The sequence below is a fragment of the Myotis yumanensis genome, unplaced genomic scaffold (genome assembly GCF_028538775.1).
Source record: "Myotis yumanensis isolate MYYU_CA2020_CCGP unplaced genomic scaffold, mMyoYum1.0.hap1 SCAF_16, whole genome shotgun sequence".
Lineage (NCBI taxonomy): Eukaryota > Metazoa > Chordata > Mammalia > Chiroptera > Vespertilionidae > Myotis > Myotis yumanensis.
Window position 1 is genome coordinate 18937090 of NW_027223767.1, and position 22673 is coordinate 18959762.

The 22673-nt window shown below is 56.1% G+C and overlaps 1 protein-coding gene across 5 annotated transcripts in view; it reads right to left on the reverse strand.

Annotated features, from left to right (window-relative positions):
• Positions 1 to 323: 323 nt before the first annotated feature.
• RPH3AL (rabphilin 3A like (without C2 domains)) overlaps positions 324 to 22673 on the reverse strand; it is a 130048-nt gene continuing 107698 nt past the window's right edge. For 4 of the 5 annotated variants that reach the window (XM_070394728.1, XM_070394729.1, XM_070394726.1 and 1 more), the window contains 3 exons: positions 6908 to 7018; positions 5114 to 5260; positions 324 to 3901 (listed from right to left, as the gene is read on the reverse strand). In XM_070394728.1, the coding sequence (XP_070250829.1) occupies positions 3867 to 3901; positions 5114 to 5260; positions 6908 to 7018 (293 nt within the window). In that variant the 3' untranslated portion in view covers positions 324 to 3866. The remainder of the gene's footprint in view (positions 3902 to 5113; positions 5261 to 6907; positions 7019 to 22673) is intronic. The other variant, XM_070394725.1, reaches the window with a different exon arrangement.

The following is a 22673-nucleotide window of genomic DNA, read 5'->3' on the forward strand; positions in this document are numbered from 1 at the left end:
GTCCTCTAGTAGCTGCCTGAGAAAGGAGGGATGGGCGGCCAATTAAAAACATAAACACCCAGGTCTGGAAACACCTTCCCTCTCCCGCCAAGGAGATGGGGCTGGCTGTCAATCTAGATTAGCAGTCATCCCGTCAGGACCTAGAAGACGCTGCCCCACTGGGTTCTGGCTTCGGGTCTGCTGTGAGAATTTCAGTGCATTTTAATCTCCGATCCTTGGTATGTGACCTGTTTTTTTTTTTCCTTTTTGGAAGGGTTTTGGACTTTTTTCCCTTTTAGGATTTTTATCCTGGTGTCCTGAAATTTTATGATAAGAAGGCTTGCTTTAATTCCTTAAGCTTTTTTATTTTGCAATATTTCAGTCATATAAAGATAATACAAATATAATAAATGCAGGAGTGGGCAAGAGTAGGGTTACAGCTGTGAGTACACATAACAATTTATTCTTTCTTTTTTTAATTGATTTTTAAGAGAGAGGAAGGGAGAAAGAGAGAAACACTGATCTGTTGTCCCATTTATTTATGCATTCTTTGGTTGATTCCTGCATGTGCCCTGACCTGGGATCGAACCCGCAACCTTGGGGTATCAGGACGATGCTCTAACCAACTGAGCTACCTGGCCAGGGCCAAACAGAGTTTATTCTTGTATTATCTATTAATTATTATATTATCTTCCATTCAAACAACTGTAAACCTACCTTTTTGCCCACCCCTGTAAAACATATAAAATATAATACATACATTACAAACCCACCCATTCCTCACCGAGATTGCTAGAACATTACATTAAAGTGGAAACCCCTCCTTAATTGCATGTCTTCTTCCCAATATGTATCTAGGAATCTGTTGTTTATCCTTCGTAGGCATGTCTTTATTCTCTCACTGCATAAGATATATGTTAATATACAACATTGTGTATGTTTAAAAGTCTCTAACTAGACGGCGTCATGATGGTTTGTTTTTCTGCCGTCTGTTTCCTTGCTCAGCCTGGGAGTCATCTGTGCTGAGTGTCGCCCCTCATGCTCGTCTCTGCACGATAGCCCATTGCCTGACTGTATCACGGTTACAGATCTGTCCTTCTGTCCATGGTATTTAGGCCGTTTCCAGTGTTTAGCCAATGAAAAGGTACTCTCCCAACATCCCATGTGTGTGTGGAGCTTCCATAGGGAAAAGGTTCTAGGTTCTGCCAGCATATCGGGGTCATCTGGGGACCTTTAAAAATCCGGTCAGGGCTGTGCCCCAAAGCGATGTAACCAGAACCTCGGGGGTGAGTCCGGCAGGAGTGTTTGTGTCGCCCAGGTGGCTCCAATGAGCAGCTGGCGCTGACAACCGCTGCCCGGGACCAGCGCTCCTCCAAGTGTGGTCCTCCAGCCACAGCACGGCATCACCGGGAGCCTGTAGACAGACGGGCCCTCTCGGCCCCGGCCCGACCTCCAGAGGGAGCGAGAGTCCGTTTTGGGAAGACCCCGGGCGAGGGCATCGCGCTGCGGCTGCCGGCCACGCGCATCGCCGTCCACAGGGGTTGCCGCGGTGCTCGCCATGGCGGCGGCGGCCACATGGCTGTGGTTTCACGCCGCTGTGCCGGGCACCTGGTGGGCTCTTTCTCTAGGGAGCTTGTCCCCTCAGTCCCAGGAAATACCCTTGTATCATTTCTTCGACAATTTTCTCTCCTGTGTTTTGTGTCTTGGTTTGAAATTTCTATTAGTTGGACCTTCTGCACGGCTCTTATCTTTTGATTGTCCAATTTTCTTGACTTTTTCTTCTGCTTTCGCATCTTTGCTTTTACATTCTGGGGGATTTTCTCTCACCTCTCATTCCTCCTACTGCAATTTTAAGTTCTGCTATTGCTTTTTACTTTGGAAGAGCTTCAACACTTGCTTTTAAAAAGAACATCCTTGCCCTGACCGGTTTGGCTCAATGGATGGAGCGTCAGCCTGCGGACTAAAGGGTCCCAGGTTCGATTCCGGTCAAGGGCATGTACCTTGGTTGCGGGCACATCCCCAGTAGGGAGTGTGCAGGAGGCAGCTGATGGATGTTTCTCTCTCATGGATGTTTCTAACTCTCTATCCCTCTCCCTTCCTCTCTGTAAAAAATCAATAAAATATATATATAAAAAAAGAAGAACATCCTTCTCCTGGTTCACGGGTGAACCTGCAGAGGGCTGTGCCGGACCTTTCCTTTGTGCACTGGAGTCTCTGTATTTTGGTTGTTGGTTCTGGTCAACGGTTGGTGCCCTGGCTGCTCCCGGGGTGAGTGCAGCACAGCCAGGCTAACCGGGAGCTCTGCTTTCGGGGGCAGGGGCAGGGCACTGGGGGCCCCCCCGCCGTGGTGACTGGGCAGGGACTGGGGACTCGCCAACATCAGGCTCTGCCCATCTTTTCTCTTTGGTCAGTTTCCCAGAGAGACCCTCAGCAACATCCTGCCTTGGCAGAGGGTGGAGGGTGTGAGCAGGGGAAGGGCTGAGGGTCTCCCCATTCATCACAGCCGTTGGCTTGGGGTCCAACCGTGGCCAGCAGTGACGCTGTCTTCTCCGAGGGCCAGGGAATGGAGGGCAGTCACAGGCCATGTGGGCTGGGAGAAGGAACCAGGGGATCTAACTGTGTCTTCCATGCAATGCTGTTTTCACACCCATCCTGAGCTCCCACCTGAGGGATACCTGGTCCCTCCAAGCTCAAAGCATTCGGGGGGGCTCTGCAGAGCAAAGGGGCTTGGTCTCGGCTGGCTTTCTCGAATGGACATCTTGGGGAGCAGTGAAAGCTGGCGGATACAAGCGATACGCATCTCAGAAGCACACGCGATTGTGGTCGCAGGCTCAATGCAAACCCTAATCTTTATTTGTATTCTGAAGCATAACTTGTCACAGGGAAACAGTGAGTTTTTTTACCATCTGCCAGTAGCCATGGCAAAAAAGCTAATGGCGGGGGCCTGAGGGCCTGGGGAGCAGGCCCTTCGAGGGTGGGGCCTGGGGGAGGGGGCTGTGAGGGTGGGGTAAGGATGGGAGGGTACAGACAACACCCACGCACACAAACACACGTTCTCTCTCTCTCTTCCGGGAAGGGTTTTCCAGAAGCATTTGCCCGTGCTTTGAATTAAGTATTTTTCACGCCAAACTGAACTGACTGAAGAGACGTGAATTAATGGCTTCGGGGAGCTGAGGCCCAGCTGCAGAGGCTGAAGGCTGCTCTTCAGTGAGGGACATCTCAGTCTCCCCCAGAGCCCTTCTCAGCTCCAGCGGGGGGGTGGGGGGAGAGGCTGGGAACACCAGGGGGGCCGAGGAGGGGTTCCAGGAATCCGCAGAGCCAGCTCCCAGCTCCCACCTCCCGGGCCCCAGCAGAGGGAAAGGGTGGGACTCTGGACTCCAGGGCTGGCTCTCGGGGCCAAGCTCCGCTTTGGAGGGTAACGCTCAGGGCTGGGCTTCTCCCATGAATACAACGTGGAGGAAGCCGCCTGGTGCCCCTGAAACTGCAGTGCACGTGGGGTTCCCACCAGGGGGGTGACGGCCCATCCAGCCCAACCCAAGGGGAGAGCCAAGGGGGGCGTCGAGGGAGGACAATAAATAAAGGTCACAGCTGAGTGACATGGCCAGGGGGGGGAGGGGTGTGTGTGTGAGGGCTCCCAGAAGAAGGGGGGCAGAAAGGCACTGAGTGGGAGAAGCGGACTCAGCCCCCAAACACTGGTCTGTTGAGTCAGGGGTCACGTCGGACGGACAAGGGGGGATGTGCGGCCTCCGGGGCTGGTCAGGAAGGAGCCGGCAGGTCTGGCTCCAGCTGTGGGTGCTCGCTCTCTCTCACTCTTCCGACTGGAAAGCCTGCCCCGAGCGCCCCGCAGGCCTCTGCCCAGGGCAGGCGGAGGGCTCTCGGGGGCCACGTCAGCAGCGGGGACTCGCCCGGGTGTGCCTTTTGCCTTCGGGGAGAGAAAAAAGGCCACTGTAGGCTGAGCAGAGGCAGGGCACCTCCCTGTGACAGCCTGACCCTTGGGGAAGAAATGGAGGGGACGCAGGTGCTGGAGTAGCCCGGGCCCCCCCTTGTGTGAACTAGCCCGCGGCCGCCGGCTGGGCGGGGGGCTGGCGCCCTGGGCAGAGCTCGGCTCCGCTCTGCTGCGTCCTCGCAGGCAAGCCGTCTACTCCCCGCGCTTCAGTGTGTCCATCGCAACCCTGGCGACCGACACAGCGACCTTTGATGCCAGAGGAGCCAACGGACACGGGAACACAAACCTTCCTCCAGGCCGACCCTCTCCAAGTGCCTCAGGCCCTGGAACACTCACTGGCCGCACAGCCTCCCCACTTATCACTGGGCATTTCCCGAGAGCTGCTCAGGGCGCACACTCCACGCGGACCCTGCCTTTCACCCTCCCCCAACCCTGTGAGGGACCTGATGCGGTCCCCACTCTAGGGACAATGGCACTGGGCACAGAGAGATCCGACATTAGGTTGAATCGTACCGAATTGCCAACATCTGGCCATTTTTGATCTATAAACATGCAGCTCACGCGGCTCAGCCTGATGGTTTGCCCCAGTTCACGTGGCCGTGTGGCAGGACCGGGACGAGAACTCAGGCTTGATTCCAAACCGCCCCTGTCGAGGGTTTCAGGAGGCCAGAGGGCGCGGAGAGGGGCCACTTCATGGCCATGCCCACCGAGGCCCCTGACCCTCAGACCTGCCCAGCTGCCGCCTCTCTCGTGTGCCCTGCCCTGCAGCGTCTCAGGAAGCGGAGGTCAAGGACTGGGCACACTATGGGGCTTGGTGAGGACTGGGTTGCCTGGAGCATAGTAGGTGCTCTCAAAACGGGAGTTACGGCGACTGTCGTGGAGATGGGGAAATGAAAGATTACACATTTTATAAAGCTGAGGACGTCATAACCGTTGTTAGCATCACTGATGATGGATAGGGGGGTGGTACCATTATTAATTTGGGGTTCCTCTCTGTTCATTGCAGGCAGGGTGGGGCCTGGCACCCCGGTTCCCGCAGCGCCTGCCCAGAGCTCAGTAAACATACAGAATTGAAAACCTCATCGACACCTTTCCAGTTTTGGGGGACTGAGTAGGAGAGGAGGGCCCTGGGGGAGGGGGAGAAGAAGGGAGAGGTAGTGGGGGAAGAAGAGGTGGCTGGGTACTCACTGGAGCCCTTTGGGTCCGGCCAGGGTGGGGTGCCCCTCTGTGGGTCTGCAGAGCCGGTCCCGGCCTCGCTGGCCAGGCTGCTCTGGCTCCCGGACAGGTGGCTGGGTGGGTGGGTGAGCTCCATCTTGGGGGACTCCACGCTGCCACCTGCAAGAGACCACGTGTGAGCGCAAGTAGCTCCGTGCTGGGCCCTCTGGACCTTCCACCGAGCCAGGGAGGCTCCCAGCCTGCAACGAGCTGATGGGCAGCTTCCCATATGGATCTGAGATGGGCGTCCAGGGGCCTGAGCCCAGAGCCCCTGACCCCGCAGGGCTGCCACGTTCTAGCGTTACCCAACCCCGTGGCCACTGCTGATGGGTCCACCACATACAAAGGCCACCGAGTGGGCCTGCAGGTGGTTGCCCAGAGGAACCAACATGAAAGTCGACAACCAGGAGGAATGAGGTGTGGGTGGGGGAGGGTTTCCATTTCAGCGGACTCAGCGGGGTACTCATTGCTGCCTTTCCTAACTCAAGGATCCTCAGATACGCCTGTGGGTCCTCGCCCGGCCAAGGGAGCCGAGCTGGGCCTGGGCCATTGTACTCCGTCTCTTCCTGTCCACTAGACCCTCTGGTCATAGCTGGGAGTTGGTGTGAAGGGAGGGGACAAGAGCTCTGGTGGGGGGAGGGGAGGGTGTGTAGACCCTGCCCTGGAAACCAAAGCGGGCAGTAAGCTTCCGTTACACTTTCCTAAGATAGAATCTTTAGCCTGAGGTGCCTAAGAGATTGTTTCGTCCAGGGTTAGTTTTCATCACGTGCATCATCTTCATCTATTGATACAGATATTGATATTGATATCACCTATTGACACTGACCACTTGGAAAACTGCACTGAGGAGGATTCTGAGGCCCATCGGGCTCTGTGGGAAAGCGTATCGCGATCAGCTAGTCATGCCCGCCACGGGCACAGGAGTGCACGCACCAGCCCGTGTGCCAGGTGTTTGGCATCTCTGATGGAGCCCAAACTGCGGTCCCAGCAGGAATTCCTCCCACATCCGCCCTGGCAGGTCCCCAGCCTCGTCCCAGGGCAGCAGGCGGAGGCACTGCGTTCCAGTGTGGGGCATCAGAAAGCTCCCTTATGCATTGAGATCAGCTTCGGGCACCGTCTTCAGATACCCCAGCTCTAACCTCTGGAATGATTCTGAACGAAGCTGGTCCTTTTCCCAGGAAGGCCCCTCGTGTGTTTAAAGGAGAGGAGCACTGGGCCCCGGGCCTTGTCTGACCAGCTGCAAGGCCCCAGTTACTTCCCTTTCAAACCTCAGGTCACAGAGGAGAGCTCAGAGGTGTGAGATTCAGAGGGAGCTTCGGAGACCACCTGCTCCAGGCCGCTTGTGCTAACTAGTAGGCAATAGAGGCCCAAGAGGCCACAGTGTGTGTCTGGGGTCCCCCTGCAGAGCTGAGCTACACCAGAGAACGCTGCACCTGGCTTTCATGGTCTCATCATTCACGAGGCAAAATCTCATCGGGATGCTCCCAGGGAGCTGGGGAGGAAGCCCGGGTGTGCAGGCCGAGGGTCAGGGCAGCTACTGGACCTGCCTCCCCGGCCCCCGAATATACAGCTGAACCTCCTTTCTGCCTTGCTCTTCAGTGGTGCTAAGACTTCGGCTCCTAGCCGTCCCGCCCTGGGCCCCCTTCTCAGAACATCCTGACCCAGAGCGACCCTGCAGACACCCTGCTGGGGAGCAGGGGCCCAGGACAGCAGCAAATCCACCCACCCCTGGAGCTTCAGAAACCAGCATGCGCTTCCCACACTCACCTGAGTCCCCCCTGGATCTGCCTTTCGGGTCCCCGAGCCCAGGGGGCGGGAGTCTGTCCTCCAGGCTGGAAGAGCTGAGGTCCGAGTCGCTGTCGCTGTCGCTGGAAACCACTGGAAGAACAGACACCAGCGAGGAGGTCACCGCGATTGGCCACCACCAGCAGGCACGTTGGGCAGAGGGGCCAGGGCAGGCCTCCCTCCTGCCAGGACGAAGGGCACAGAACCTTGGCTGGCCATGTGTTTGGGGCACGGGAACAATGGCCTGGGGGTGGGGACGGCAGGCCACTCCTTTCTGCCAGTCAAGGAGGGCTCACCCCGGGGCCAGCCCTCTCCACATGTCACCCTCTCCCCGTGGTCGGAGCCAATTGTCCCCTCTGGTGAAGGCACAGCCGCCCTGAGCCTCGCCCCTAGCCGTGAGGCAATGCTCGGTAGTCATGGCAATGCCAGTCCTCGCTAACCCTTACAGAACACTCCAGGCCCTTGACACACGTGAACCCATTAAAGCTTCAGAACATCCCTGTCAGGCAGAAAACAACATTCTCCCCATTTTACAGGCAAGGAAACTGAGGCACTTGCCAAAGGCAGCAAGCGGAGGAGCCAGGATTTTAGCCCTGGCAGTCCGGCCCCACAGCCTGTGCTCCTAAGCACCCCGATTCCGCTGGAAGAACGGAACTGGGAGCCAGCCGGCCTGGGCTCTCAGCCCAGTTCACCCAGTAACTCTCTTGGGGTCTTGCGGGTGCAGGAGGGAGCTGGGCGGATGGGCTGGGCTCCCAGGAGACGGAGAGGAGGAAAGCCCTTACAGGGAACACCCCCTGCGGCAGAAATCCTCTTTTCTGGACTAAACGGGACCATATTTGGCTGGTTCGTCACCGGTGGGAGTCGTCGTACAGGATCTATGCATGTGGTGAGCATTCTGTTGTAATTTTAAGCATAGAAACGTACATCCATTTGCCAATCTTTTGCTGTAGAGTTTGGGTGCTTCTTCAGGACCGGGTCCACACGGTCTTTCCTGTCTCAACTGCACGTGTGTTTGGCTGTGATTCCCAGGTTCAGGGTGTACACATGGGAGCAGAGCCTAGAGACACGGCAACGCAGATGAGGGCAGAATCCTCTCCTTTCCTGCTTCCTTCTCCTGTTTGCTGCCGTTGTCCTGCCCACATCTAATCCAATCGCTATTTTAAGCGAGTGGCTTCTATCCAGACATCCCAAGGCCCTGGCTTTTATGAGACAACTGTTTGTGTGTGTTTTTTTCTGACTCTTTTCATCGATTTACATAACGTTTCATTAAATGATGTAATTATAACAAGTACAGATGTACAGAAAGGTTTGGGATTACAGGGCAGCGGCTCTCAGAGGCGACTAACTCAGCGGATGGGGTAAGAGTGTTTGATCCCAGGGAATGCAAAATGCTGTTGAGGTTAGGAGGGGCTGAGCTCCTTCTGCCAGGCACTGTGCTAGGTACCTAGCGAGCATTATCTTAGTCAACCTGCCAAACAGCCCTGTGCCACAGGGACCCATTTGGTGGGAGATGAGATTGGAAACAAAATTGATCTACGCCAAGGATGGCTGAGCGGTTTCATCGGACCGGCCGGGCCCCTTCGGGCGCGCGTGCAGAGGAGAAGCCTGGGGCTGCGTTAACCCCCAGCAGGAAGGAGAGGAGAGCCGGGCCGGCAGGGAGATCCACGGTGGGCACTGGAGGGGAAACGGCAGGACCTGTGCCACGGAGCTGCCACCTGGATCTAGAGCAGCGGTTCTCAACCTTCCTAATGCCGCGACCCTTTAATACACTTCCTCATGTTGTGGTGACCCCCAACCATAAAATTATTTTCGTTGCTACTTCATAACTGTAATTTTGCTACTGTTATGAATTGTAATGTAAATATCTGATATGCTATCTGTGTTTTCCGATGGTCTTAGGCGACCCCTGTGAAAGGGTCGTTCGACCCCTCAAAGGGGTCGCGACCCACAGGTTGAGAACCGCTGCTCTAGAGCTTTCTGGAAAGCCTTCATGCCTTCAGCCTGTGCCACCTGCCAGCTAACGGAGGCACAGGTCACACACCAAGCAACCAGAGAGTTGGAGCTGACTGACCATTTCAGCCCTAAGAGAGTCTCAACCTTGTGCTTCCATAGCAGAGGGGCTGGCACACAGTAGGTGCTTTTTGGAGCTCTGATGGCCAGTCAGCTCTTCTTTCTCCCTTATCCCCACGTCCTGACCGTTTCACCTCCCAAATGGTCCTCAAATCAATGCTGAGCTCAAAGCCTCATCGTCTCCAGCCTGGATCCCTGTGATAACCTCCCACCTGGCCCCACCGCAGGCCCCCGCCCCCTGCCCCCCGCACAGCCGGGATGCTCCAGCTGACACACAAGCCCTAGTTACCCCTCTTCAAAGGCTCCTCATAATCTACGGGACCAAGCCCAAGCTCCTGACCTCTGTCCACTTGTCCAACCTCATCCCATACAACTTGCTCTCCTACCCCAGGCTCCTCCGGCCCCACCGGCTTGGAGCTCTTGCCAAACTGCCACTTAGCCGCTTCCCTTGGCCCAGAATGCCCTGCCCATCCCCCGCGCCCGGCTGGCCGAACGCCTGTGCATTCTGCTACAACGGCACCAACCACTTTCTGCTGTACATGTCTACGCAGGTGTTTCCCCAGCAGAACCGAGGCTGGTGTGCTTCCCCCTCGGCAGAGCGGGATCCAGGTGGGTAGGGCAAGAGTGATGCTAACCTGAGTGTCCCAGCGGGTCCTTCTCTGTCTGCTCAAGGATTCTGCCTTTTCTGCCTGTTTCTTTCCCTCCCACCCCCAACCCCCGCCCTCAAGGAAGGCATCTTGGGCTTTTGTGATATGGACTCAAGAGGAGACAGGGACCGGGAGGAGTGGTAGTCCCTATGCCCCTCCCATAGTATTTGAGAAAAGCAAGGAGAGGCCTGTCTTACTTTGCAATTGCTTTTCAGGTCCTGGACTGGGTTTCTTTGGTCGAGATTCCACTGAGACTGGGCTTCATCGGTGCTGGTTCTGTAGGCACTTAAGTATCTTGAACTCACTCACTGACTAAACACCAACCCCGTGGGTCCCCTGAGATTGAGGCCCCGGCCTCTGACAGGGAAAAGGCCCAGAGAGAAACCCTGGGCAAAGGGCTGGATTCAGATTTTTAAAGTATTTACAGGCTCCCCCTGACCGAGAGGCTTAAGGACCATCTGGTCACCCTTACTGACTTAGAGCGCTCCATCTCTTCCTCGCTAGACATGCAGGATCTTCACAAGCCCGGGGCAGGGGGACACGGGGCTCCATGGTGTTAAAATAATGCCAGGATCCTCTGGCGCTAATGGGCAGACGCCAAAAAGCACAAAATACCAAGAACTGGAAGGAGACCACGGGAAAGGCTGTCCCAGACCCGGGTTACAGTGGCAAGCTCACGGATCTCATCGCTTCCCCTTCCTTCCCTCCTGTCATCTGTCGCACCTGGTCACGGCACTGGATTGGGAATGGGCGTGGGGCTCCGGAGGGAGAGCAGTTTTTGTTGTGAGGGGCATGTCTTGCCCACAGCACCAACCCTGGGGGTGGGTTCGGGTACACAGGCTTCGAAAAAATAAGACCTCCTCGAGTTACAGTCCGTCGGCTTGTCCTTTGTCTCCTTTTATGGACCCCAAAGGGCTGCGGGCATGGAAGGGGCGGATGGAGGGCCCCAGATGACAATGAGCTCACAAAGGCATCACAGAGCAGAGAAGCAGCCGGCTGACGAGACCCATTCCCTTCGGATGCACCCGCCTTGGCTCACGCATCCTTGCTCATTGTCTGGGATTTCGAGCCGGGCCAGGCTCAGCGTGGAGGCCTTTGTGAAACCCCAACCTTGGCTCATTTGCCATTCGATGGCCGTCACTACCACTCTCCCCGCACAGCAGCTGCTATCGTAAATCTTCCAGGTCTATTAACAAAGCGTTTAGGCTCATAAATCTTTTGGCCCTTGCTCTTCCATCCTCAACAAAACACTCTGTGTGTCTGCAGACTGATCCCCCTCCCTCTCCAGTTCCCCAAAGGTTGAGTCTAGGATGGCTGGGTGATGAATGCTTGTATTCTGCCCACGCCTGATTTTTCAGACCGGAGACGGGAAAGCACCAGGAGGAAGACAGCCCCAAGAGCTTCCCCAGGAGGCATCGCCAAATGGATTCACCTGGGCTTTGCCATGAGGCAGGCAGGACGGAGGGCCTTCCCCTCCGGTGAAGGCTGAGCCCCTGGACCACTTGCTGGGGGACCTGACATCCCCGAGATTTTCCCATCATGCCTTGGAAGGGCTGTCTGCTGCTGAGGATGAAAACCAGCACCAGCCATGCCCACTTCTCTGGGGAGAGGCCAGCTTCCCCCTCCCCCACCCCCCCCCACTCTTGGATGGATTTGCAATTTGACTATCGCCATGGAAACTCAGAGTTTTGGCACATGAAGGTGGGGGGAAGTCCTCCTTTTTGGAAAGTCTTTCCCGACTGCCTGAAAGAACAGGTGTGACAGCTGCGGAGGGTCCTGTGCAGACACCTTGCCTGGGCCGGTCCAGGGGACTGGCAGGATCCTGGCTCCGCCTCCCTTGGGATTTGGGGACCTGCTCCCTGGCTCTGCTCTGCCACCACCTCTCTTTGTGACCCTGGGCACCTCACAGTGTGCCATCACACACACAAAGAGGCCAACCCGGACAGCGACTCTGGGTCTGAATTCTAGGATTCCTCTTCGGGTCAGTTTTGTTCATCAGTGGAGAGACCCCAAAGCCTCTCTCGGGTTGAGAGGTCGGGAGACGCGACGTCTGGGCCACACGACGCCCGCCTGCCTGGCACAAGGACAGCCGGCAGCCTGTGAGCTCGGGAGGCACTTGCGAGCTGTTCGGCTTGGAGGCTCCCAGAGCCCCAGAAATTATGGGAATTAGAGAGGAAGAGAGATATTTTCAGCAAACATTCTGCCAAGGCAAAGCAGATGGTGGAAAATTTTGCATACTAAAAACAACACTTTTTTTTTTAACATATAGGAAAGATAATAAGGCCCCGGGGAATGCATAGACATCCCCAATTAGCCTTCCCCAGACCCCAGGCTGACATGGCTGCGGAGAAGGTCCCAGAGCTGTCTCCACAGAGACCGGGGAGGGCCGGGCCTGCAGCCTGAATCCTCCCCAGACGCCTGGCAAGTCTGGGGCTCCATTTGGTGGCAGCAAAAGGGAAGTGTGGGGTGGTGAAGAGGCACCGGCTCTGAGTCAGCCCCAAGTTACGTCCTGGCTCTGCTACTTCCCGGCTGGGTAATTTGGGGCCAGTTTCCTCACCTTTCTGTGGGCAGCAGGTCCATCATGAAACGGGGGAGGATGGGTTCCTTTCTGTGCTGTGAGCATTAAAAGAGGGCACACAGGCACCATCTGGCACATAGTAGGTGCTTGCTAAAAGGGAGCTTTTTTACCTGAGGGGCATCCTGAGCTCACAGCCCCCGCCTCCCCATGCAGGGCTTGCCTCTGAGGTCGCTGTGTCCGGAGCCCAGGCCAACCTCACAGGGTGGACTCGCTTTTTCCAGGGGAGCTTATCTTCCCAAGTTGTGCCTCGCAGGACACTGAGGGCACCAGATGCCTTCAAAGGCCATTTGGAGGCCAAGCTGGGACTTGAACCCAGGCCTCTCTCTCGCTGGAACCCTGCTCTTTCCTCCGCAGCTAGCATGCAAGGCACCCGCGGTCCAGCCGCACCAACGGCCCTGCTCCCTCCGGAGTCCTCCCCTCCAGGCAGGCTGGCTCATTCTCTGTCCCCCCAACATGCCCTCTGCCCAGGGTTTCTCTCTGGGCCTTTTCCCCGTCAGAGGCAGGGGCCTCAACATCGAGGGTTCAATTCTGGCTCTGCCCTGGACGCTCCTGGGCAAATACTTTCATCTCTTTGAACCTCAATCATCTCATCTGAAAAATGGAGACAATAATAACTACCAATAAAGTAAGAGCAAGGAGGACAGAGGGCAACGCATCTTTAAAAAGCTACACAAGCCTATACTTTTATATATATTTTAATCCTCACCCGAGGATATGATTTTATTTATTTTAGAGAGAGAGAGAGGAAGGGAGAGAGAGAAACATGGATCGGCTGCCTCCCGTATGCGCCCCGACCGGGGATCGAACCTACAACTTAGCTATGTGCCCCGATCAGGAATCCAACTTGCAACCTTTCTGGTGTATGGGATGACGCGCCAACGAACTGAGCCACCCGGTCAGGGGAAGTCTGTAAGTATTTTAAAAATCTGAACCCAATCCACCCTCCAGGGACCCGTCCCGAATTGTGCCTCAACTGAAAAGTCTCTCCAGCCCCGGGGAGTAACGGGGAGACAGGCCTCATTCGCTCTCCCATGACACCACCTGGCATTGAGCTTCTTTTCCTACAGGCGCCTGCCTTGACTTCCCCACCTGTTCCTGGAACTACTCGAGGGTGCGGCCACACCTTCAGGCGCATCTGGCTCCTTCCCGCAGCCCCTGGCGCTGGCCCAGGCCCAGCAGGCACGCAGTGCCGACTCGCTGACTGCTCTCTGAAGAACCCTCCCCAGGAAAGGACGGCCCTGCGCAGAGACGGGAGGACCGGACGGCGGTCCGCGCGGTGGTGGCGAGCCAGCTCCGTCTCCAGAAGGGCTGGCCTGTCCCCCAAGCAGACGCCTCCTCCAGCCTCCCTCTGAAGGACACTCCGATGGGATGAGCAGGCAGCTGGTGGCCTCAGCCTGAGCCAGGGACGGCTCAGGGGGGAGGGGCTGTCTGAGGCCAGTTGCCATGGACACGGGATGAGTGGGCCCTGGGGGGCGGGGAGAGCCCTGTGCACAGAGCGCCTGCTCTTCCAAACCCAAGCTGAGGCCCTGCCAGAGGAGCAGGCTCTTCCTTTGTTTTGGAAACTCCCTTCAGGGCCCTGGACACTGAGTCAGGGCCTGGACTAGGAGAAAGGTGGCCCCAAAGCCAGGGATCCTGTCCCTGTAGGGATGGGCCAGGTGGTGGCCAGAGAGGCGGACAGCCTCCCTCCCTGCCCGACCACCCTGAGCCTCACTGCTTTCTCTGTGAGGTGGGGAGGGTCACGGGGAACCCTCCTTTCTTGGTCCCCTGTCCAGGCTGTCAAAGGGGACAGCTGCAGGGTCAGCCCAGCCCAGCCCAGGCTGGGAATTAAGAGCTGGAGAGTTGAGCGTTTTCTGTGCTTGTTTATCCATTCACCATTGATTTTAATTAACTCCCTCCTTTGGGCTCCCAGACAGGAGGCACCGGATAATGAAGACAAATCCTCAGATCAATAGTGATGTGGTCGCCAGCACCAGAATCCCGTGGTCCTGTCCTTGCTTGAGATGCTCCAGGCAGAACCAGAGATGGATGGACGGAAGATAAGAATAGCTCCTTTCAGAGAGAACACCGTACTCTGAAGGAGAGCCAGCGAGTGTTCAGGGAGGGGCGGAGTCAGGGAGGGCTTCCTGGAAGAGGTGGGATTTAAGGATGGGCTTGATTTATAGGTAGAAATGCTGGCGCCGGTGTGGGCCCGGCATCTCTGACAGAGAACGGGAAAAGCAAAAGCCAGAGGTGGGCTTCGCTGGGGCCAGGACAGCCCTGCTGGCTTGAGAGAAAGGCTCTAGGCTCAGGCACATAGGGACGAGGGGCTAGTCTGGTTTAGGTGTGCTCTGCTCTGTTTCTCTCTGGCAGATTACAGCTTCCGACTTAGGCAGAGATGAAAGCCAGCACGTGCAGACCTCCTGTCTACCCCTTTGCTGGGATGCACACTGTGCCTTCGTTACTTCCTCTACTCCAGCTCTCTCTCCTCTTTCTGTCCCCGTGTCTTTATCTTTTCGTTTGTCTCTGCGCTTCTCTTGCCGATGTTTCTTTTCTTTTCTTTTTTTAAAGCTGCCTTTGCGTCTCTAGTCTTATTTTCCCTCTGGTGTGTCTGGGTGCCTCCATGAGTTCTGAAACGTGGGTCGGTTGTCTCTGGGTTCCTCTTTCTCTGTTTCTGTCAGTTTCTCTCCCTCTCCAGCCTCATCTCTCTGCCTCTCTGTCTGTGTGTCTGTCTTGCTCCCCCCAGGCCTCTCTGTCATATGCCTTCAAGCTCTGGCTTTCTTGCCCTCTGGGTTTGCCCCTCAGGTTCCCTCCTGGGGTGGAATGCCAGCCTCTGCCCAGGCCTGTGGGTGTGGGAATGGGCAGCCGGGGTTTGCCTTGACCCAGGGGCCACCAAGGCAGAGGAGGCCTGGCCCCTCCCTCCTGTAGGGAGGTCAGCGGGCACAGAGAACCTCCCAGCCTCTGCTGCGGCTCCTGGGCCGCGGTGGGAGATCGGCTTGGCCCCATCTGAGCGCCTGCACCCTGTGATTGACAGGAGGCCGGGGAGGCAGTGGCTGAGCTGAGTGGAGCGAGCACTGCTATCTCCTAAGGCTTTATTGGAGTCAGACAGACAGGGCAGGCGGGTCCAGGTTTATTCACTTCCCCCAGGTCCCCAAAGCTGAGAAATGCAGAGTGGGCGGAATTAAGTTGTAGGTTCACTTGGTGAGACAGGTGAGCAGCTGGGGAGGGTGTGCCCTACTGCCCAAGGCGGAGCCCCGCACAGGCCTGGCACGCCGGAGCTGAACGAAGCCAGAGGCCGACTGGGGATGGGGTGGGGGGCGCTGGCCCTGCCTTCCTCTTTCAGCTCAGACCAGGGGCAAGGAGCCCCCAGACCTCACTTTGCAGCTGGAATCAACCCATCGGCCGAGGCTGTCATCAGATTTGGACAAATTCGAAGCGACAGCCATGCCCCTGACCTCTGGTGTGGCTAATGAGGGCCTTCTGCTGCTCCTGGGAAATGAATTCCCACGCAGCCAAGACAGGCAGGAGGGCTGCTGGGGGCAGGGGCGGGGCGGAGGCAGCTTCCTGAAGCCCAGGGCTTCTGGTCTGGGGCGGCCCCGCTCTTCACACCCACCAGCACTGGGCTAGTACTTGGCTTCACCAAGGGCTCCGGAGGCCAAGACCAATGGCATGCATGGGCTTCTCCTATACACGGCCACACAGGAGGCGGCCAGGCCTCCCCCCCGGGACGTCGGGGAAGGGCAGAGTTCCGGAATGCTGCAGGGTTTCTCTTTCTGTCCACACCAAGATTACAGTGTAAGTTGTTTGACCTCTTCATGCCTTAGTTTCCCCATTTGTAAAATGGGACAATAGCCTGCCCCCTCCCACAGTTGCCTGAAATAGTAGATGCACCGCACTGGGCACAGCCTTCACCTCGCCACCATGCGATCCACGGCAGCTGCTATATTTGCAGTTTTGATTTATTATTATTATTATTATTATTATTTTGTTGTTAATCCTCACCTGAGGATATTTTTCCATTGATTTTATTTTTCTTTTAGAAAGAGAGTGGAAGGGATGGGGAGAGACACAGAGAGAAACATCAATGTGAGAGGGACACATCGATTGGTTGCCTTCTGCACATAACCCGACCAGGGCCGGGGATCGAGTCTGCAACTGAGGTGCGAGGTACTACGCGCCCTTGGCCGGAATCGAACCCGATACCCTTCAGTCCGTGGGCCGACGCTCTATCCGCTGAGCCAGACTGGCTAGGGCTAATGTTGCCGTTTTGATTTGGCCACTCAGCACTGGGGCTTCCCTCACCTGCACAGACCAAAAGGCAAACGGTACCCAGGCCTCAGCTGGGCCTGGCAGAGGCAGCTCCACGAGCAGACCGAGGACTGAGAAGACCAAGGTCAGTGTTTACCCCAGTGGGGCCCACAGCGGGCTGGGCATCCCATGCCCTCCTCCTGCCCCTGGTGGGCTGGGTGGCATTCGGTTCCCCAAACGACTGGCGGAGCCACAGAGGAAGCTGACTATGACTTTTTGTTCATTTCTTTCCTGGACCCAAGCGGCAGACCTACACCCGAGGGTCAGTGGTCCTAGGTGCCATGCCAGGCGGGTCCAGTCTGGACACACAGCACCGTCCTCAGAGGCTCCGAGACACTCTCCCTCCCTCCCCTCTAACGGTCCTTTCGGGCTCACACGTCCCCGTGTGGGTATTTGGTGGTTTCTATGATCTTTATATGTAAAAATTTATATTCTAGTATATAAATCTCGGGTACTTCCACTCCCCAGGATTCTAGAACCCACACAGGGAGTAAAACAGGAGGCCCCGAAGGTGATAATGAGGCTCATAAGCCGATCCCGGGGATAGGACTTGAAAAGAAGCATCAGTGACTTCACAGGCACTTAGCACAGGCACAGTGGCGAGGGGGGGGGGGGGGTGAGGGAGGGGGAGGAGGGGTGCTGGGCGGGTTTGATGGGGTTTCACTGGCAGCACAGCACCTGCATGTGTGAGAGAGGAGGGTGGGGCCGGTGCGAAATGGGGCTGCTCTTTGCAGCAGAGGCAGCCTCCGTGCATGATCTGGGAGCAGCTTTGCCACCTGCCAGAAACTCCTCCAGAGTTTCATCCCGTGGCTTTGGCACGGTGAGATACAAGAGCTGCAAGACAACAGACGCTGTCCCAGCCCCACAGCCCCATCCTACTCCTGGGTAAACCAAGGTCCAGAGAGGAGGGACCTCAAAACACTGAAGCTTTCCTGCCCGGATGTCCCCCGTTAGAACACATCCGCTCCGCAAGGCCTGACGCTGAAGTGCTTATTGGTGATGGCGCGGAAGGCGTAGAGCCACCATGGGCAGGATGTGTGGCTCAGGGTCGGCAGTCGGGACAGAGATGTGATGGTCAGCCCCTGCCTCCCACTGGTCCTGGGGGGGCGTGGTCAGGGGGTGAAGTGGGCCGGATGTGAGAACCCTTCACGGCCACAGAGCACCATGCCCGCTTTTCTTGTAGCCAGTGACCCTGTGGGTCTAACTTCTATTCTCTCTTTTCCTAGGGATGTGGAAACACCAACTATTTTGCTTTTTTCTTAGTAACCCCGAAAGGGTGATTATCCAGAGTCAGAAACTATAGGGAGGGGTGGGGACAAGCCAGAGACCGAAGGCCCTGTGTGAAATGGGGGAGCTGCTACTTAGCCTGTCCAGTTTCTCCAGGGAGGGGCAGTCCTGGCAGGCCTTCTGACTTCAAAAAAGCAGCCAGAAATACGCCATATTCTTTTATTTTTTAAAATTAGTAAAACCCCATTTTTGATTTCAGAGAGGAAGAGAGAGAGAGAAACATCAATGATGAGAGAGAATCATTGATCAGCTGCCTCCTGCACGCCCCACACTGGGGATTGAGCCCGAAACCCGGGCATGTGCCCTTGACCGGAATCGAACCGTGACCTCCTGGTTCATAGGTTGATGCTCAACCACTGAGCCACACTGGCCGGGCTACTCCATATTCTTTCAAAGGGGAATTCTCCACATTTAAAACGTTGTCAATGAATTTAAAGCAACGAGCCAAATCGAATCACTGCTCCACCGGTTTTCGACCTATAACAGCGGCAACGGTCCAACCCTCCCGGCAGGTGGAATCCCACCTCCCAACCTGTAAGCCCTCCTGCTCCGCTCTGCCTCCTCTCCAAGCCTCGGCCAGCCCGCCCCTGCGCGCACACACACTCCCCGCTGCTCCTAAGGCTGCAGGAAGTTCATGCCTCATGTCCAGGCGGACGTGACAGAAATGGCAAGTCCAGAGCCTGCTGGGGAGACACTGGGGCTGAGTGGGGGGAGGGGGGGCGGGCAGCTGAGTGCTCTGAGGAGCTTCGGAAATGCTAACTTCTCAGGAACGGAGAAAGGAGGAAAGTGGCATAGCAACAGCTGGCTCTGGGCAGTGAGCAATCCTGTCTGAAAATAAAACATTTTACAATCCACAACTGTGGCTCATTAAGAATGAATGGATCTACTGGTATAAATAGCACGCTGCGTTAAGAAGTCAGGAAACAGCATATGCGTGCGATGGAGAAACGGCTGCCACGGAACTGCTTATTAGCCCTGTCGGCTGCAGCTCTGGGCGACACAGTCAGAGGCCCTGGGTTCAAGGCTTTCGCGGGCCGTGTGGCTGTCTCCATCTTGGGCCAGAGGCTGTATCTCCATCCCCCAAGCCCTGGTTACAATATGGGGGTCTGACTCTGGACACACACTCATAAGCCCATAGCGAGTTTCTCAACCCACCATATCCGGCCTCTGCTTGAATGCTCCCAGTGACAGGGGGCTCACTACCCTGTCAGCCACAAAGCACCCAATTCTGTGGCTCCATGGCTACTGAGCACACCGAGTTTCCCCTGCTCGGTCCCAGCTCTGCTTTTGGGGGAAGCAGCCCTCACTGGCCACACCATCTATTATGTCTGACAGGATACAGGCTGGATGCAGGAAAAGGCAGCATAAGCAGAAATGAGCCAGGCCAACCTGCTCCTTCCCCCACCCACCCCCCGAGCGGGGTCCTGAGCGTGGGGCAGATGCCGAGGCGGAAGGGCATGCAGACTTGCTGAGCACAAGCTGCTGAGCAGGCAGAGGTGGGGAATGGAGCTGATCCAAGAGCTCCCCGAGAAGCAGGAGACGCTGCTGCCATCCTCCTGTCCCCATCGGCCTTGCAAGCCTTTGTCTCTGTCCCTGCTTCGGGGACACCTTCCCCAGCAGCCTGGCAGAGCTGGCCTCGGCGGCTGTTCCTGGCAACCAGAACCCTCCCACCAGGCCCGAAAGCAGCCAGCCGGCATGCGGGCCGATGTGGGCAGCAGCTCCACTCCGCGCTGCACTCAGAGGGAGGCGTGCGGGCCAGGATTCAGAAGCCCGGTGCCAGGCCCTCTTGGCCGCAGCCCGCGTGACCTTGGGCAGACTTCCCCCTCCTCATCCATCACTAAGAGTCAATTTTGCTGTCTGCAGCTGCCCCCGGGGCTGTTCTGAGCGTCAGACGAGATAATGACGGTGAGTCACGGCGCTCTGGCTGGGGCCAGCGCAGCACCCAATGACTCCACTTCTCCAGGGGGCAGGAGATGGTGGCGTGGGGGTGGGAAGGTTAGCCCCGGGGTGATGGGGAAGGACGACCCCAGGGACACATTTGTAGGCCTAGCGGAACCAGACGGCTCAACCTGAACAACCCCGGGGCTTGCTTTCACAGGCCTGCAAACAGAACCACAGTTCAGAATTTTAAGAGAATTATTAAAAATCTACCAGACCCACGAAGTGATAACGAAACGCCCATTTTTCTGAAAACGACTCAACTGGAACAAATCCAAGACTTAAGTACTTTTCCAGAAGAGCCCTTGAAGTGAACCCGTGTGTAATTCTGTTCAAATCCCTCCAGGAAGCCTGGCTCTGAGGCTCGGGGAGACAACTGAGGCCGGGGTGCAGGGTTCCCGCGAGGGCCCAGGAGGGACTGTGCGGCCAGGCCTCAGGGGACACGGGAAAGTGAATTTGCCTCATGGTGGTGGTGGTGGCTCAGGCGCCTGCCTGTGCTCAGCCGAGTGCTTTGGGGTCCAGGGTAGAGGACAACGTGGAAAGGACCTCCCAGTCCGCCAGGCACAGGGCAGTGATGAAGGCTTTGGACGAGGGCCCCACCCCTCCCCTCCCCGGCCTCAGGCTCCCGGGAGAGGTGAATGCGGAGGCAGAGCCTCGCTGACCCAGGCTCAGCCTCCCAGGAACCCCAGCTCCGCTCCCAGCTGAGAAGAGGACACACACCCTAGAAAGCCCACTAACACTGTATGGATGCGAGACCTGGGGCTTCAGTCCCACCCCCTTTCCATTCGGGTGCTCAGCCTGGGCTGGGGAAGGCGGGGCGGGGCAGCCCCAGAGCAGCCCCAGGCAGTGTTGCCTCGTGGTCACAGCCTGGGGCTGGAGAGAAGAAGCAGCCCATCATATTCAGCATCCCTGGCACTGGAGGCGAGGAGCAGAGAGTCCTCTCTGAGAGCAAGTTCCACATGCAATGGCTTCCGTCAGAGAAATTCAACTCTCCGGCCCTCACAGGAAATCGGGGTCCTCCGGTGCTAGTACTGCCCCCCCCGCCCCCCCCCCCCCCCCCCCCCCCGCCAGCCCCTGCCTGCTCCTGTCATAGCGAAAGGCTGCAGAACTAAAGGCTTGATTCCCAGCCTCCCCTTTGACCTCCCTCCCTTCTGATGGCTGGAACTGCAGCAACCATCATGGGACCACGAAGGAAAGAGCAAGACTTGTGAAGCCATCCGTCCTGACGTCACTGAGCTGCGGAACCAATGCTGCAGTGCCTTCCTCTAAGCTTTCTAATAGGTGAGGAAAAAATGTGATCTCTTATTATCCAAATCTGCAAGATCAATATGGTATCCCCCACCTCGTCTCCTAACAAATATCTCTCTACGATCAAAGGAGAGAAGCCCGCAGGACAGGGGGGGCCGGGGTTAGGACCTACGAGCCCGAAGTACTAATTCCGTCGTTTCCACCCAGTATTTCACAGGGGGACAAAGATGCCTGGGAGTGTGCAAAAGCTGACTTTACTTCCAGCTGCCATACACGTGGAGCAATGATCGGCCAGGAAAAGAAGCACGGAGCACACGCTCATGGGGACTGATGGGTGGGAGGGTGGAGACCTCTCCCTAGAGCAGTGTGGTTCTCAACCTTCCTAACGCCGCGACCCTTTAACACAGTTCCTCATGTTGTGGTGACCCCCAATTTCATTGTTACAAATTGAACATAATTAAAGCATAGTGATTAATCACAAAAACAATATGTAATTATATATGTGTTTTCCGATGGTCTTGGGCGACCCCTGTGAAAGGGTTGTTCGACCCCCAAAGGGGTCGCGACCCACAGGTTGAGAACCGCTGCCCTAGAGGTAGCCAGGTCAGACCCGGGCCAGTCACCAGGAGGAACCCCGGTCACCTCATCCCGAAGAAAGAATGAATGTCCCACGATGAGCAGGCTGGGAGGGGGCTCACCAAAGGGGCCTGCAGGCAAGTCCTTGGCCCACACCAACACCCCGTGTCCAGAGGAGGGACATGCAGGGAGTCAGCAGCCAGCTGCCCCGTGGGTGCCAGAGTGTGACCGGCTCTCTTTGCGATAACACAGAGGAAGCAACCACGGCTCATCTTTCTCTAATACATTCATGGTGTTATTTTTAACATTTAGAAATTGAATCTATCTGCAATGTGTTTCTGGATGCACATGGAAAGGGATGGGAATCTAATTATGCCAGCTCCAGTTGTTAAATAAAACCTGTTCTTTTCCCCATTGAGTTGAAAAGCTACCGATATTCAGCGTCCATTCTTAGGTCTGTGATCCCTCTGTCAGGTTCCACTTATCTATTTACTTATTCTGTGTGTTCTGGTGTCAATACCCTGCTGTTTCTATTGATTAAAGTAACCTTACAGTAAGCTTTACCATCTGGTCGGGCAACTCCTCCCACTACCCTTGCTAGTCTCTTTTAAAAAAAACATTTTGTTAAACTATTCTTTAACTTCTTTATGAAGTTTTTTTATTGAAATGTGTATCTGTACCATAAAATTCAACCTTTGAAAGTACACAATTCAGTGGCTTTTAGTATATTCATAAAGTCGTGCAGCCACCTCACCATCTAATTCCAGAACACTTTCATCTCTTAAAAGATACCCCGCACTCATTCGTGGCTCCTCCCCAGCCCATGGCAATCGCTAATCTATTTCCTGTCTCTGTGTGTTTGCCTGTTCGGGACGTTTCATATTATCATACACTGTGCGGCCTTTTGTCTCTGGCTTCTTTCACTCAGCACAGTGTCTGCACGGTTCATCCATGTGGTAGCCTGTGTCAGTACTTCTTTCTTTTTAAGGCTGAATATATTCCATTTTATGCTACTTTTTGTTTATCCAATGATAATGATAACATACAAATTCACTTCTTCCCCAAAACTACACTGGGAATCAAGAGTTGTTATATTTACTAATTTGGAGGGATCACGATG